Source organism: Miniopterus natalensis, chromosome 6 (genome assembly GCF_054644295.1).
Source record: "Miniopterus natalensis isolate mMinNat1 chromosome 6, mMinNat1.hap1, whole genome shotgun sequence".
Lineage (NCBI taxonomy): Eukaryota > Metazoa > Chordata > Mammalia > Chiroptera > Miniopteridae > Miniopterus > Miniopterus natalensis.
In genome coordinates, this window is record NC_142086.1 from 54,788,887 (window position 1) to 54,804,352 (window position 15,466).

General features: G+C 45.0%; 1 protein-coding gene across 3 annotated transcripts in view; it reads left to right on the plus strand.

Annotated features, from left to right (window-relative positions):
* The window catches only part of DGKG (diacylglycerol kinase gamma), a 136,268-nt gene that overhangs the window by 102,141 nt on the left and 18,661 nt on the right, over positions 1–15,466 (plus strand). For all 3 annotated transcript variants that reach the window (XM_016200189.2, XM_016200190.2, XM_016200191.2), the window contains one exon: positions 3,258–3,435. In XM_016200189.2, coding sequence (XP_016055675.1) covers positions 3,258–3,435 — 178 coding nt within the window. The remainder of the gene's footprint in view (positions 1–3,257; positions 3,436–15,466) is intronic.

A 15,466-nucleotide genomic window follows, 5' to 3' on the forward strand; every position in this document is an offset into this window, starting at 1 on the left:
TACAAAGCTGGCAAGATATAATAATACTTATATCCAACACTGATGTGCCATGACTACTCTAAGTACTCTACAAGACAGAGCAGTGGTGGGAAATGTCACTTATTTAAACAACAGCTGGAAGTTTAATTTTGTTATAAGTCTAGCACCAACAAAAGTTTCATTTGCCTCACTGACTTACATCTCCAAAATAGGATCTTGCTTTTGACTGCTGGGTTTGCATCCTAGCTCAAGCAGCTTGTAGAGTGGAAGTTGAGTAGCCTTGAGTAAGCCCTTTGGCCCTGTGAGACAGTCAGTTGTGGGTAGTAATAATGCCTCCCTCACTGCACTCATGTGAGGATCCCAGGAGAGAACGTAGGTGAAGGACCAGCACAGTGCACAAGCTTGAGTTGCTAATATTATTACTGTTTCCTCTCAGAAGGGAGGGTGCATTTTGGCCAACAATGAATAAATTGAGGTGAAGTGGAAGTAACAACGACCAACAGGGAAAGTGATGGTGTTGTCTAGGAGGTTTAAGATACAGGAAGACAATGCTGGGCAGAGTTGAGCAAAGCTCATTTCAGAGAACAAAGAAAAGTCTGACCCAGTGGGATTCTAGCCTAAATCCCTATGTAAGAATATGTGCATAAAGGATGAAATGATGGAAGACATCCCAAAATAAACTACTAACAATTCATTAATTCTATTGAGAAGAAAAAGGAAAAGAGTTTAAAAAATAATCACCATGACAGCAACAGGGAGCTCCAGGTTGAGCCCATGCTAGGGGACAGTACACACACACGGAAAGCAAGGGATGGGCATGCACCCAGGTATGAATGCCCAAAAGCAACTCAGACCTGGAAGCCTGGCTTCAGGCCCGCTGAAGGCCAAGCAGAATGTTAGACAATGTCTGAAGCAAAAAAGAACATGGAAAGCATATGAGTTCTCTTACTCTTTTTCTAGTAGAGGTTGTAGAAGGGTCATTTAGGAAATGCTACTTGATCTCCGCACAACATCTTACATTTTAGTGGAAAGAACACAGGATTGAGGTCTGGAGACCAGGATACTGGTCTAGCTCCACCATTAATAACTTGGGTGACCACAGGCCAAGTCCCTTAACCTGGCTGGGCCACATTTATGAAAGATGGAGCATGTTCTCTTAGGTTCCTCTCATCTCAAAGTTCCATGATTCCATATTGTAATGAAAAGTGGGCTGTTGACAGTTCAGTCCAGAGGATGTAGCCCCGATAGGGCAGCCACAACCTGGTTCAATGCACAATGTCTGCTGTGTTAAACTGACCAAAGAGAGGACTTGGCCCCTGTTTTTGCCCCTTATATACATGTATTAATGACTTAATCCCCAAATGGGATCAGGGCTTGGGTGGCCAAAATGACCACCCATTTAACTTAAACTGATGCAGCTGTCATCTAGCTGCTAACAAAAGAGCTAGTGCAAATTTGACCATATTTAGCAATAGGGATAATGAAAATGGGAGACGTGTTGAGCCCTTACATAGGCTCCCCACATTATCTCATTTTTGGGGTATGATGGTGTCATGGGTTCCAGCCCAGGTAGTTACTAGTGCTGTTGCCACTTGTGCCCTTAGATCTTGTCATTGGTGGTGTTTTCAATGCTGGGGGCCTTACAGAGTAGGAGCGTAACAAACTGTAGTGTGTGCAGAACAGGGCAGTGAGGGTGGGGATGTCTGAAAACCACGTCCTACAGGAGGGGACTGAGAAAGTTAACAGTGCTCAATCCAGAGGAGGCACAAACAGATGATGGTGTGAGAGGCAGAAGTACAGGAGTGGTTAAGACCTGAGCCCCTACTATCTGCCAGCAAATCTGTATACTTCCATTTGTAAGTTGTGTGACTTTAAGCAAGTCACTTAACTGCTACCTCAGTTACCCCAAATGTAAAAAGGGAGTAGTCATAGTAACTAACTTGTAAGATTATTATGAAGGTAATAAATGAGATGTATGTAAAAGATCACCTGGCAGGTAGCAATGCTTAATACATATGCACAATGATGATGATTTCATCGTGCATCTGGTGAGCTGGCCCCATGGAAGAGGAACAAGGGTCATTCTGCCTGGCTTCAGAGGGAGACTAGGACTAATGGGTAGAAACAGGAAGAAAGAGCATCTAGTTCAACATAGAGACCTTTCAAATAATCAGAATTTCCCAATGAAGAAATATGTTCCTAGTCACCGGAGAAGCTCACTCTATTCCATTTTGTAATTGGTAACACAAGTCATAGGGATAAGAAACCATAAACTAAGAGCATCAAAGATATCAGAAGGTAAGCCAATATGAATGGCAACAAGCCGTACCTTTCCATTCCTCCTCTGTTGAGAATTCTCTAGAAGTTTGAATTTGTAGATAACCTTGAAGACCATGGATTTTGGTTGCATGCTTTTGATTTTTCCTGACTCACAATAAGCAAGATGAAGAGCTTGGGCTTTGTAGTGAAATTTGCAAACTTAGAATCCCTGCTCTGTTAATTTTTGGCTGTGCAGCGTTAGCTCACCTATCTAGGTCCAGTTTTGTTTTTTTTTCTATAAATGAAGTAAACTACCTACAATCCTTACGAACAAGGATCAGACCTAATATATTTCTTGCTGCATTGGTAAACATTATAGCAAAGTGGTCTGACTTTATCAATATATGAGACAGGCAAATTCAAGCCTTCTGGCCTTTTGTACCTGGTGGGGAATGAGGGTGGTGGAGGTTGGATAAGCAAACTGTGCTACATCAGCAAGCACATATGCCAAAATTGCACTTACCGTACAAAGACAGGCAAATTCTGAAAGCCTTCCAGATCTTAAAGTCTTCTACTTTCACAGGAGGGATAAAATAAGGGGTGATAAATGAAACTTTTCTGTCATTGTTGAGAATCTTTGTGTTAGGTTCTAGACTCAGTGTCCTACCAAATCTTCAGAATGGTTAGGGTCAGAATTGGTGATAATGAGGCTAGAATGGAGAATAGGTTTGCAATTGTCTTGTGAACCATCCCTAAAGCCCTTCTAGATCTACAGAACGTCCCTGGAGCCTTGAGCTGTCTTCCCTAGTGCTGACCAAGACTAGGTCTCCCCAATCTCACTACAGTGGCCAAAATATTAGGCCTGAGCAACTTTGCCCAAGATCCAGCTTCTGACAGAAGTAGGCTGGTGGCTGAGGGCCCATCACATCTTTCATGAGCCCCCACCACACACACACATAGAACCTTATATTCGGATGCAGTGAGGATACTAACAGATGACCTTTTCTCTCTGTCCACAGTGTGATGGGGTTGGGGTAGACCTGAGCAACATCTTCCTTGAAGGCATTGCCATTCTCAACATTCCCAGCATGTACGGTGGCACCAATCTCTGGGGAGAAACCAAGAAGAATCGGACTGTGATCCATGAAAGCAGAAAGGTTGTCACTGATCCCAAGGAACTGAAATTCTGCGTCCAGGGTAAGTCAGGCATGCAGAAAATTGCTCTAGGTCAGTGCCCTGGCAGGAGGGTATTCAGGTGGGTGGTAATCATGCTCTGGGGATACGCTGACCCATCCTCCCTGATGTTGCAAAGTTTACAACAAGAGAAGAGAAAATTAACAATAAGGGAGCCCTTAATGACAGTCAGTAGTCAAGCTGTGGGACTCCATGAGGTCAGGGGTCAAATACTGCTCCTGTCAAGATGACCAGTGTCCTCCAATAACTATATCCAGTAGTCACTTCTCAATCTTGATCTCACTCACCTAACTGATCACTCCCTCTTCCTCAAAATATTTGGCTTCTAGGACTCCACATATTCCTGGTTTTCTTCTTACCCCACTGGTTACCCTTTCTCAGCCTGTTTTGTTGATTCCTCATCTTCTCTCTAACCTCTTGATGCTAGAAGGTCACCAACCCTCCTTTCTTTTCTGTCTATACTCACTCCCTCAATGACCTCATCCAGTGGTGAGACTTTATTTAAATACCACGTGAATGCCAATGAGTCAGCACGTCCAAAACGGAACTCCTGATGTCCCTTCCCCAAACCTTCTCCACCCACAGCCTTCTCCATCTCAGTTGATAACTCCAACCTGCCTGTTGCTGGAGCCAAAATACTTGGCATCATCCCTGAGTTTTGATCTCACATCTCACATTCAATTTATCAGAAAATCTGTTAGCTTTACTTTTAAAAGTAAAGGACCCACCCACTTCTCACCACTGCACTCCTACCACCTAGGTCTGAGCCACCATCTTCTGTCCCTTGGATTATGGCAAATCCTCCTAACTGAATTTCCTGCGTGTGCCCCTGCACTGTAGAGTCTGTTCCACCACTGCATCAGAGTGCCCCTGCAAAAATATGTCAGATTATGCCACGCTCCTGCTCCAAACCCTGCAGTGGCTCAGAGTAAAAGCCAGAGATCTTCATGTGGCCTGGAGGGCCCCAGATGGCCTGGCCTCCCTTTACCTCCGAGACTTCATCTTCTGCTACTCGCCCCCCACTCCCTCTGGCTTCTCTAACACTGCAGGCTGCTGCCATGAACTGACTATTCTTTCTGCCTGGAACAATTAGTTTGCCTTAGAAGCCATCAGCTTCTCCTTTCCCCTTTAACCCATCAGGATATGGAACACAGCTTTCTAAGTGTACCCTTAAAACTACCTTTACCTCTATCCCTTACCAGCCATTTCCACCAATGAACCAAGTGGAGACTCAGTTAGAGCTCCTGGCAGCTCTGACTCCTCTGTAGATTGGAGGAAAGGGCCTCACTGATCCTCAGGGGTTCTCAGTGGACTGATGTGCTGAGGGAGAGAACCTATATGTGAGGGCTGTGGCAAACACATCACACCAGGAGGCAGGAGACTGGGTTTGAGTCCAAGTCCTGCCACTAACCTACTTTTTGACATTTTGGTTTTCTTTGCTATAAAGCCAGTATCATATGTAAAAATTTGATAGCTGAATGGATAGGGCTGAACCAGATCATTAGTTCTTAAACAAGGCCTGCTTGTTGCAAATGAAGATTCCTGAGCCCTAGCCCAGATCTACCTAATTAAGCTCTGGGTTGGTTCCTGGGTTGGTTCCTGGTAATGAGCTCCCCAGATGACTCTGATGAACTGCCAGGTTTGAGAACCACTGACGTATAGACAAGTGTCCGTGAATCTAGGTCTGTCCCAGGCTATTAGTGATGTTATAGGCTAAGACTGGATGTGATCCCACCAATAGAAGGAGACAAAACTTGGCTGATCATTGAAGGGAAGGGGTACTTACTTGTTTTGAACCCATCTGTTAGACAACCAGATAGTTATATTCTAAGGCAAGGTCATCAAGAAGCATCATCTCCACATTTCCCTCCTTTAAGAGAGGACTCGGGAATTTTTATTTATCTGTTGCCCTCTTAAGTCCCTTTTATTTCACACAGTAAACTTTTCAATTTGTATAAATTATTAAACTGAATAATGTGTTCCTCCTTCCTCCCTTGGCAGGGGAAGTTGTGGGTGCTAGCAGAGGGTGGGGGAAGCACTAGAGATTGTAGACAGTTCCTGAAAACATTCCCACCCTGGTGCTCCTACCCCAACCCCCACTTTGGCTTCCAGTCCTATGAGAACAGAATCAGGAGAGACTCCTCCTCTCCCCTAATCCGGGGGCTTGGAGAAGCTCTTGTTGAGGACACATTCTGGTTAGAACTCAAGGACAGCCTACATCTTCCCCTTACATATCTCACCATATATCTTCCCCTTCAAGCAAGAGTAATGTATCTGCTGATCACTCTTGACCATCGTGTACAGGAACTGTCTTCCCCAAGTCCCCCTTTCCCACCCCAGAATGTGCTTTCAGAGCTAAAAATGAAACTACTTCCTGTTCTTTGGAGGTCATGAGCTGATCAGAGCAGAGGCTGGGAAGAGGGCCCCGGCTTCTGCGCTTTGCAGAGACACCAATGTTGAGCTTTCTTTTTGAAAGGGTTATGATCTCATGTAAGTTGGGATGTTAATGGAGAAAAGCAAAAGAGACAAACTATTTAGTGGAAAAGCATTGGCCTGGGAGTCAAGGGACCTGGGTTCCAGTTCAGACTGTCTCTCATTAGTGTGTGATGTTGGGCAAGTCCTTTCACCTTCCAGGGTTTCAGTTTTCATTATCTGTAAAATAGGTGAGGCTGACAATCATATAGGTTTCTATAGCTCATAGGTTCTTTATGGCTCCAAAAAATTAAGGCATGGACAGGCTTTGGTCTAGGTGGACTCCTTGAACAGAATTTTATGGCCAGTTTCTTCCTTCTTTCAGTGTGTTTTGTCCCAGTTTATAGGCCAGCAGCTGAGAAGGCAAGGATCTCTCTCTGCAGGCTCTTCATTTGTTCAGATTCTTTACTCTTGGCAATTTCACTGGGATTGGAGATGAGGGAGAATTCAGGAGAGGGTAGGAATTCAGGAGGAGGGAAGGAATTTATCATAGGAAATGTAAGAGGAAATGACAATAGAAGGGGTTACTGTCAAATCTTTCTTATCACAAATCTGCCTTTCTCCTTGGAAAAGCAATCCAAGAAAGAAGGTCATTCAAGTTTACCATGGAATGAATTCTATAAGAAATTGGCTTATTAAAAAGCAATACATGGAACTTGAAAAAACACCAAACAGTTCAATGACCTGGGTTTACATTTATACTTTATAGTTTTATAAACCTTGGGAAGTGACCTCACCTCCCTGAGTCACAGCTTCCTCATCTATAAAATGGGCATAATACCACCTAGCTTTTTATGAAATGGTGGATATAAAAGTGCCTGGAACAAAGTTTAAGCTAGAACTTTTTTTTTTAAAATCCTCAACTGAGGATATTTTTTTCCATTGCTTTTCAGAGAAAGTGGAAGGGGGAGAGAGGGAGAGAGAGAGAGAGATGTGAGAGAGACACATCAATTGGTTGCCTCCCATACATGCCCTGACCAGGGCTGGGGATCGAATTTGCAACTGAGGTGCATGCCCTTGCCCCAGAATCCAACCTAGCACCCTTCAGTCCATGGGCTGACGCTCTAACCACTTAACCAAACCAGCTAGGGCTAAGCTCGAACTTTTAAAAAAAAATCCCCCTCACCTTTAATCCTGTTACATGCTGGAGCATGCCAGTTGAATTGCTGATTTTGAAGTTTTTATCTTTGTCATTGCCATCTACCTGCACTATCACTAAGAAAAAGCAGAGCTCTTGCCAAACTCCAACCAGCCTTTGTCCTAGCACAGCCTTTGTCCTGAGGGTATTAAACTCATACCATCAATTGTGCTGCACCCACTGTCTCCTTTCCTGGACCTTTCAAATTCCAAGGATGGAAGATGAACATTATTCATATTTATATTCCCAATTCCTCATCCAGTGTAGTTAGTCAAAAAAAGGTTGTTGGATAAATGAGAAGTACATAGATATTGGTTCTTTATAGTTTTTATAACACTGATAATAGTGACAGTCTCTTTTGTTTGTATTTCATTTTGGCTTGTAAACAGCTTTGCATATATTAACTTAATGTAATGCTAACCAGAAACCCGTGAGCAAGGTATACCCACTCCCATCTATATTCCTGTTTCATGTAGGGGGCAAACAGAAGCCTAGAGCAGGGGTAGGACTAATATAATTTATGTCGAGTGGTGGCATCAAAACCAAGTTGATGATTTCTAGCCTAACCCTAAGTGGCTAGTATCCAACTAGAAAATATATTTGAGGCCCTACTGTGTGGATTCCACAAGACAGGTACTCAAAAAATAGGTAGGAAGAATTTATAATCCAGTCGAGGGAAGGCTCCATATATACTTATTGAAATTCTGCTCCTCCTGCAAGGCCTACTTCAAGGGCCCTCTCCTTCCTGGGGCCTCTGGAAGTGAGTCCAGCCTTTGAATTCCTAGTGCATTTAATTCTGCCTCTGTCTTGACAGCATACTGGTGATGGGTTGCCCTGCTCCATAGGCATGTCTGTTCTTTCATATCTTCTGCCAGTACCTGGAAAATGGGGAACATGTGTTCATCTTTGTGTTCCCTTCAAAACCTAACATCTTACTTGGCTCATGTTGTTCTACAGAAATGTTTGTTTTGTTGGAAGGAAGGGGAGAGGGAAAAAGAATCTTGCCTTTGGCCTGCCAGCACAGTGGGCAGTAGATTCTGGAGCTGGACAAGAACAGGCACTGAGTGAAAAATCTTGGGGGGAAAAAATAGTCTCATAAAAGAGTTATATATGAGTATTAGTGAGGCTGTGAATTTTGTTTCATGGAACCATTAGAAACTCCTTTGATAAGAGATGTCCTGGCTATTTTCAAATAAGTAATTCAAATATAACTTAGAGGACCTGTACTTGAGAGTCAGTGTAGAGTAAGGGACAGAACATTAAACTAGAAGTGAGAAGACTGAGGCCTTCTCACCACCCACCATGTGACGCTGGTTGAGTCATTGAACCTTTCCCCTGAACCCTTGTTACAAAATGGAAACAATTATAGTCTCTCTCCCTCAGCATTATTTGAGGGGTTAATGAGATCAGTCATATAGGGCACTTGCAGAGTGCCTGGAACTTGCTGAGCACTTGATCAGTAATAATCAGAATTATCATTAAGTGATAAATGGAAGATGATAAGTACTTAGTATATGATTAAAAAAAAAAAAAAAAAAAAAAGGGCCATATTTAGAATGTCACTGTCTTGACCTCTGCTTTAGGAATTTGATCTAGATTCTCTTTAAATTACCTGGGGCTCTAACAACTGTAACTCTAGGATAATTTGCTGTCACTGTGCTGAAGTGTGATTGGCTGTTGCTGCCAATGTTGGGGTTATACAGAGCTGGCTGTCCAGTGAAGTGAGGTGAGGATAAGGGAGCTAAGTCTTGAATCCAAGTGAAGCACCAAGGGCATGGCACAAAAGTGGATCAGTCCCTGTGAGGTGGGGAGAAAGCCCTGGACAGCTCTGCCATTGTTTCTCTCTGGCCCCACCCTAGATATGACTGCAGAGACTTCCAACACCTTTTCTCAGACTCTTCACTGAGCTCATGTCTGCCCCAATCCAGCCTTCAGGCTCGAGCCAGCAGCAACCTTGAGGCTATGTCACCCATACTTGGCCCCTCTGGCTATTTGATATTAAAGCAACATTACTCGCAGTGATTTATTAGTCAGTCTCATTTGATTCTAAACCTAGAGGACAAAATCTCCCTAGACTTTCACCAGGTTAATTTTTGCAATTCCTGGTAAACAAAGACAGGGAGACAAACACTGTTGGTAGAACACTTTGAGTCAATTTTCCAGCAGTGGGGACATGCTTTCTGTCATTTATTTAACACACTTATGAAGCACCTACCAAGTGGCAGGCACTGGGGAACAACAGTGAGCAAAATCAGACATAGACCCCATAGCCAGTAGGGAGAGTGAGAGCCGGGTGTCGATAAAATAATCCCACAGATAGGCACATAATTAGAATCTGTGATAAGTGCTAAGAAGCAGAGTCACATGGCTACCCAGGACCTCAGCAAGGCCAGCCGGCCAGTGTATAGCTCGCAGGTGCACCTTGCTAGCCCGGTACTCAAACCAACAGAGCAAGCACTCACAGAGGCTCCCTCCTGGCAAATGCACACAGTCATCAGATCTGCTACCCAGATGCCCAGGCCTTGCCTGGGAAGAGGAAAGCCCTCCTTCATCAAAGTCAGTTGACTTCGTTACTTTGCAGAGCATACGTGGTTCAATCGGCCTGCGAACTGTGCCCACGTGGTATTTTCATTCATTGTATGGCCCATACACTGAATCCCAAAGCAAAGGAATAGGACGCCATCCAGCCATCTGAGAGACGCACTCCCAGGTGAGGAGCTAGAGCTCAGAGGAGGCAACAAAGTAATTGCAAGCACATGAGTTCATTGTTTCTTGGAGCTTTCTTTTCACTTGTGTGAAACCATAACAGAAAGTGGCCCTGTTGGGTTCAGGAGCTGTCCAGGGTTGTAGGTTTCCAATTTTCCCATTCAATACAGGTCTGACCAGAAGGATTATCATAGTGAGCCAGCCTGCCACTCACTGCTTATTTGAATTGAGAGAAAATAGAAATGTTCTTAGAAAGTGTGTATTTCACAGACGTCTCTCTGGCCAAGGTCTCTCCTGGGGCTGAGACAGAGTAAGGTGAGTGACCCCTAAAGAGCCTGGGGGGTTCTTGAGGGGAACTGTGTGCACTGGCAACACATATGCCATTCCTCTTAAAAGCATGCAAGCCTACAGAGACTTTCAATTGTTTTTTACAGGAAATCACAGCTTTGTCATTCAGTCCTTCAAGTGCCCATGTTGGAATCAACATGCCCCAAAGTAGGCATTATCTTTTCCCCTCTTTACACATCCTAACCTCTCCTCCTACAACCCACTGCCCCTCCCTACATTCCCTGCCTTGCTAATGACATCACTTGTTGCCCAAACTAGAAACCCAGAGTCATGCATTTGCCCTGGAAGCTTGCCCAGGGGTACAGCCTGCTGCCTGCCTCCTGTTCTCAGTCTCCCAAGCCCTTATCTCTTCTCAGGGGACTCAACATCAGGCATCTGGCAGGGGCTGCCTGCTGGACTCTGCAGGTTAGACCAGGTATGTTCTTGCAGCTTCCAAATGAAGGCCACACAACCTGGTTCTCAGGTGCCTGTTTCCATAGAAATTATGGTGTTTTCTATGTAGTACTAAAATCCTGGAGTTCGTGGGTCTCTTAGAAATTTAGAGATCATTTTACCCTCTAGATGAGGAAAATGAGAACCAGCCAGGTGAGTGGCTTGCCCTTGGCCAAACCCAGACTGAAATGCAAGTCTTTTAGGTCACATAGGCCAGCCCTAGGTACACTAGAGCAGGGGTTGGCCAACTTTTTCTGTAAAGGAACACATAATAACTATTAAAATAGGCTCTGTGAGCCTTATAGTCTCTGATGCAACCACTCAACTCTGTCCATTAGCATAAAAGCAGCCATGGACAATACATAAACGAGTGGGCATGGCTGTGCCCCAACTCGTTTATTGACACAAACAAGCAGCAGGCTGAGTTTGGCCTCAAGCTGTGGTTTGCCAGTCCTTGCACTAGAGCCTCATGTGGTCCACACCCAGCAGCACTGGCATCACCTGAAAGTGTCAAAAATGCAGACTCTCAAGTCCCAAGTCTTGGGCCAGACATCCTGTATTTCAACAAGATTCCCCATGATACTAAAGTTTGAGAAGCACTGCCCTGGTGGGCCTGCTACTCCCCCTGAGAATGCCAGGAAGAAACTTTATACATTAGAAAAATGAGGCGAGGGGAGGTTAACTGACCTCTCCAAGGTTACATGAATAGGTGGATCTGACTAGAGGCTAAGTCCTAGGGTTTCAAAAACAGTTTTTTCTACACATCCCAGGGTACCCACCCCAGCCTCCAATTTCTGGCTGGCCCTGACCCAACTGAAATTCACTGGAAATTCAAACCAAAGCAATCATTCATTTTTCTTCAGCTGACTTCTAAATCAAGAGGACTCAAACTCAGACTACCCCTTCCCAAAAGCCTGGGATGGGCTGGTGAAATAGAAGTGTGCCTCAAAGGCTGCTCAGCATCTGCAGAGGGAAAACTTGCTCACACAGGTTCAAGCTAGAGTTAAACTCCAACTTAATTCCTGCCTTAGAAGGCTTGCTTCTCAAAATAGAACCACAGAGTCAAGGAACCTTTCATTTTTTCACATGCAGAAAAAACTTCTAGGCTGGCTCTTTAGCAGGCCTGGACACTTTAAGTTTTTCCCTCTTGCGCTTGCCTCATCTTGGCCCACACACCAGCCCCTGTTCTCCTGTAGCAACTCTTCAGCTATTTTATATGGGCTGCCTCCTAAGACCCAACCACAGCAAAACTCCGTGCTGGCCACATGCTCTGCCGAGAGCAAACATTAGTGTTTCTAATGTGATCTGTTTCTAATGTGTACAAGAAGTGTTTCATCTTCTCAACTAATAAATATGTATTGGGCTATTGTTTTCTGAGCACTTACTTATGGGCCAAGCCTGCTGCATATGTCATAATTTAATCCATTTTGTGGCTGAGAACACTGAGGCTAATGGGGTAAAGAACACACAGACAATACACAGTAGAGCCTGGATTCAAGCCTGCCTTCAAGAACCTACAGGCTCCAGGTGCTGTAGGGATGCAAACCACGTGGTCTAGTCCTTCAGTAGTTCACAGTATACATAGAGGAAATATATGTAGAACAATCATGTTAACATCGGCATAAGAAGTAAGCATCATGGAGTGGCAGAAACAGTATCGTAAGAGTGTGGAAGGCAAGAAAAAAAAGGGACCCTCCTTAGGAGCTCTATACCCAGCTGCCCAGGACTGTGCCATGCACTTAGGAGGTGATCAATGAATATTTGATGAATGAATGAATGAATGAATGAATGAATGAATGAGGTATTATGTGCTGTGTGTGCAAATACTTGGAGCTGGAAAAGATTTGAAAAGACAGTGAAAGAGAAAAGGGGAAAACGGGCCAGGAAACTAGCACACAGAAATGGCAAAAAACAAGGCCATGGAACTTGTTGTACATGATCCTTTGAATAACAAGAGGAGATGAAGGGTTTTAAGCCAGGAGCATAGGAGGTGAGAATAGTGTGCAGTTTGGATTAGAGAAAAAGGAAAGGATGTAGTAGCAAGGAGCCCACTTACGAGGCTGGTGCAAAAGACAGACATACAACTCTAAGGCCTTTAACTGGGAGTCAATGGCCCAAAAAGGAAGAATGGACAAAGTCAACAGGAAGAGGGAGGCAGACAAAGGGGCACTGCCATCTGGGATATTCCTCTCTCCCCACACACATGCCAACAGGATCCCAGCATCTACACATAAGCTCGGCCCTCTCAGGTCAATACCAGCAGCTCCTGCGCGCTGACGGGATGTCCTGAAACAGGGCCTGTGGCTTTCCGCCTCCAGCATGCTGCCAGCACCCATCTCTTCCCATTTTCAGGCCAATTCATTCAACGTTTGTTAAGCACCTCCTTCAATTTAGCACTAGATGCTAGAAACATTTTACACTCATCATCTTATTTTAATTCCCTACAGAGACGCTTTATAATTAGAAAAATGAGGCCCAGGGAGGTTAATTGACCTGTCCAGGGCCACACTAATTGGTGGATCTGGGACTAGAGCCAAGTCCTAGAATTCCAAACATGGCATTCTTTCTATACACACCACAGTACTCTCCCTCCCAACCCATTTCTGGCTACTCCTGACCCCACAACCAGAAAACACCCCTCCCGACTGCAACTGTCCTCTGGCTTTGTCCACCTGGGGCTAGTGGGTACACATCTCTCTGAGTTGCAATGCATGTGGTCTGTGTAGATCTCTGCAGTGTGCCTTATGTGTGCCATGCCTGAGAATCAGGTTTGAGCTGAACTAGAAAATCTCACTACTGATTGATTTTATTACATATACTATGCCTGAAATTGAAGCTTCTTGAGCTCTCGAGCAAAGTAACACCAGAATTGCCACAAAGATTAAAAGCAATAGCCTTGTAAAGCTCTACGCCTGCCCTAGTCTGTGCGCAGTAGTGGTCATTCTCTTCATGTCCTCATGGGACCACCAGGTCAAGATTCCCCGTAGCTCCACTGTCTCCCAGACCTTACTAGACATTCTCAACCTTAGTTTTTCTTAGAAGCATGATAATGTCAGACCCTTACTTCAGAGCCATTTCCAAGAGATCCTATCTTCCTGAGAAATTCCCCACCACACAACTCTGCCTACACACTGCTTCTTCCCTGACCCTTAGCATAGAGAGGTTTAGAAACCCCCTCCCCAACATACAGAGCCTTCATCAGAACCCTGCCTAACCCCAGGAGAGAAAGCTACCCAAATGGAGGGTCCCCACCCGCCATGCAAGCAGGCTTTCAGGAACCAATAACAATAGTCATTGTGAGCTAGTACTTGCTCAGTGTAGGGTTGCGCTGAGTGTTCTATCTTCTGCACAGTGTGAGGAAAGCGAGGACTGCTGCCAATCTGCTCTTGACCCAGACAGTCAGGAAATCCAGCCTCCACTGCCATTGCTGGAGGAGCTCAGACAGACCTTAAGAACAGAATGTCCCACCCCCAATATGGGGAAATAGAGAACCTGAGGAGGGAAGTGACTTGGCCAAGGTCACACAGCTAGATAGCCAGAACAGAAACCGAAATCCTGGCCCTTGCTAGCTGAGCCAACACATTCCTTCTCCCTTGACCCTGCAGCCTCTCTCCTCTTCAGAAAGCAGAGGCTCTTGCTGGTTCTCCTTTCTTCCTGCTTCCATCTGGATTATCCAGAGTCCAAGACCACACCTATGCCTTAATGAGGCTTCACAGACCCCTGGGAGTAGGAGAAATCTGCAAGTCAGTGTAATGAGGGCAGGGCACAGAGACAACTCCTCTCAAAGGGAGTGCCCAGTTGGACTAAGGGTGTCACATTCATGCCTGAGAGATCCTCAGATCCTACTCTGCTCCCTCCTTGCTCAGCCCGGGAACAAGGGAAGGCCTGATCATTGTGGAATTGTATTGCACACTTACACACACACAAGGAAAGGAAGGGAACTCATTTCCAAATAAAATGCTGAGTATCCTCCCTGTTTTTGAGTAAAAGGAGTAGAAATAGGGATACTTTACTCACCAGGAGGGGCAATCACTCTAAAATCTCAAGGTCACAGTATCTCCGTCCTTCATGGAATCCCTGCCCTTCTCTTCCTCTGCACCCTGTTCTTCTCCCTCACTCTCCTCCCTCTTATCCTAGCCATCCTCCCCACCCCTCTTCCATCTCCTACCCTCCCCCCTCCCTCATCCTGCACTACCTTCTCCGGGTTACATTAATTACCATCTGCAGAAGACCTTGAACTTACCTTGTAGCAAAATCAGAATTTTCTGAGGATGACCCTTTCTAAGAAAACATAAAGTCACAATAACAGCAACTGTTTCTTGAGGGCCTGTGTGTGCTCTCTGTGCAGCCCGCTTGATGGCATCACTTTTGAGCCTCACAACAACCCTGCCAGTGAGCTTTTATTTCCATATTTTCCAGATAAAAGACAGACCCAGAGAAGTTAAGTGACTTCTTCTAAGGCATTAAGACTAGTCTGTCTAAAGCTCACAGTCTAAACTTACAGCCTATCTCAGGAGCACATTCTTTATGTTGTGTTTACAGAATGCCAGGGAATGAGCTCTCTTGCCTGTGTAGTTGGCTGGCTAAGAGGCTGTCTGCCTCTATCCTGTATCTGAGTTAAGATCTCTAGGGGAAGCATTGGTCATAGATTATTCTTCAGGTTAGTTATGGTTGGGATATCTGAGGGCCTGGTGCTTTGAGAGGCCAAGTGGGAACATGCGGGTGGGGATCCTGTTTGGCCAGTTACAGCCTTCTTTTCTTATTCACCTTTTGTGGCCAAGGAAACCCCAAAGACCCTTCCCTTCAGAAGATCAGGAAACAGTCTTTCAGGGTTCTTTCCATCTCCCCACCCCCAGGCTATTTTCAGACTGCCATGCTTCTAAGCCAGCTTTGAAGCTCTTCAGCCAGGAACAATCTTTCATCTGCACAAACCAGACC